Source organism: Cicer arietinum, chromosome 6, assembly GCF_000331145.2.
Source record: "Cicer arietinum cultivar CDC Frontier isolate Library 1 chromosome 6, Cicar.CDCFrontier_v2.0, whole genome shotgun sequence".
In the NCBI taxonomy this organism is placed as follows: Eukaryota; Viridiplantae; Streptophyta; class Magnoliopsida; order Fabales; family Fabaceae; genus Cicer; species Cicer arietinum.
In genome coordinates, this window is record NC_021165.2 from 23,358,146 (window position 1) to 23,360,052 (window position 1,907).

At 37.9% G+C, this 1,907-nt stretch overlaps 1 protein-coding gene across 1 annotated transcript in view; it reads left to right on the forward strand.

Moving 5' to 3' along the window:
- LOC140920664 (uncharacterized) overlaps nucleotides 1–1,907 on the forward strand; it is a 5,335-nt gene that overhangs the window by 2,259 nt on the left and 1,169 nt on the right. The window contains exons 3-5 of the mRNA XM_073369464.1: nucleotides 235–411; nucleotides 694–1,128; nucleotides 1,234–1,346. Of these exons, the coding sequence (XP_073225565.1) occupies nucleotides 235–411; nucleotides 694–1,128; nucleotides 1,234–1,346 (725 nt within the window). The remainder of the gene's footprint in view (nucleotides 1–234; nucleotides 412–693; nucleotides 1,129–1,233; nucleotides 1,347–1,907) is intronic.

The window sequence follows — 1,907 nt, forward strand, 5'->3', positions numbered from 1 at the left end:
CATGCATGGAAAATGATAGATCTTTTCCAAGACCATTGGAAATTCTTTATAGAAAAGAGAATTCTAAGCCAACTCATAGTGGAAAAAATGCAATAATTGTCCAAGCACCAACTTCTTTTCCTTATGAAAATAACAAGGCGGTACCATGGAGTTATGAAGTCACATCCCATTTAGTCAACCACCAATCATGCGATAGCTCTAAACATCAAGGTACTGATGTCACCATTATTTCAGGGATTGGTGGGATGACCCGGAGTGGTCGAGTATACGCTCCTGAACAACTTAGGAAAAAGGAGAGTCATGGCAAAAAAGGAAAAGAGGTTGTGTATCATGCCATAAAAGGACCGGAAATTTGCAAAAAGACGGTGCCTACAGAAGAAGCTAACAAACTTTTGAAGTTTATAAAGCAAAGTGAGTATAAGGTGGTAGATCAACTAAATCAAACCCCTTTCAAGATATCTATTATTTCTTTGTTATTAAACTCTGAAGCGCACAGAAGGGCACTGATGAAAATTTTAAATGAGGCCCATGTTACTCATGATATCACTGTCGACCAATTTGATGGTGTCGTCGGTAATATCACCGCCAGTAACAGTTTGGGTTTTAGCGATGTTGAATTACCAGCTGAGGGGAGAGAGCATAATAAAGCACTACATATCTCTGTGAGGTGTCATGATCATATTCTTGCACGAGTGCTTGTTGATAACGGTTCATCGTTAAATGTCATGCCAAAATCAACACTATCAAAACTATTTGTTGACGGGGCTTGCTTTAAGCCACGTACTATGGTGGTGAAAGCGTTTGATGGCTCCAGAAGACAAGTTGTTGGAGAGATTGACCTTCCGATTCAAATCGGACCCCATAACTTTGGAATAACCTTCCAAGTGATGAATATTAAGCCGGCGTATAGTTGCCTTTTAGGGAGACCGTGGATTCACGCTGTTGGAGCAGTAACATCCACTCTCCATCAAAAGCTAAAGTTTATAGTGAACAATAAGTTGGTGATAATATCTGGGGAAGAAGATATGATAGTGAGTCATTTATCTTCTACGAGATACATTGAAGAAGCAGAGGAAGCCATTAAGACTTCCTTCCAAGCACTAGAAATTGCCAATGTTGTCTTCATGGGTGAAGGATTTCGTTTAAAAGAACCAAAATTATCTACTACATCATTGAAGTCTACAAAATCCATGTTGGAAGAAGGAGTTTTTGTTAAATTCAGAAAATTGGTAGAAATACCAGAAAAGAAGGATAAGTATGGGTTTAGATATATACCTACCAAAGCTGATCAAGAGAACGCTGTAAAAGAAAAACGAGAAAGCAAGCTAGCTCGTCGGGAAAACCGGGTACCAAATTCACAAAAGATCCCTATTTGTGACATTCGTCAAACCTTTCAAAGTGTTGGAATAATATATGTTGATCAAGTGGCTGTTGCGGAAGAGGATCATGGTGATGATGATACCCTCAAGCTAGTGTACCCTTGTCCTCCAAACACCAATCTCAACAATTGGAAGATCATCGAGTTTCCCGTGTTTGTTAATTCGTGTTCAAAGTAATTATGTATTATTAACTCCTTTTGCTCTGCCCAAGGCTATAAGGATAACTAATTAGGGCATATGTATTTCAATTCCGTACTTATTATCAATAAATGCATTTTTGAATTCTCCAACTGGTTTTGTTTTTTCTCTTTTCCCTTTTCTCTTTCTTTTGGCAATCTTTATTCATATTTCTTTTTTTTTTTCCTTTTTCTTCTTAATTTAAACCATGCAGAGTCGAAAATGAATATGTTGAAAATAGCAGCGCTAGAACACTTTCTTGTAATTTTGAACACCCAATTAATCACGCTGATGAGGATTGTGAAGACGATTGTGAGCCTCCCCCAGAACTAGAAAGGTTAATTGAACAAG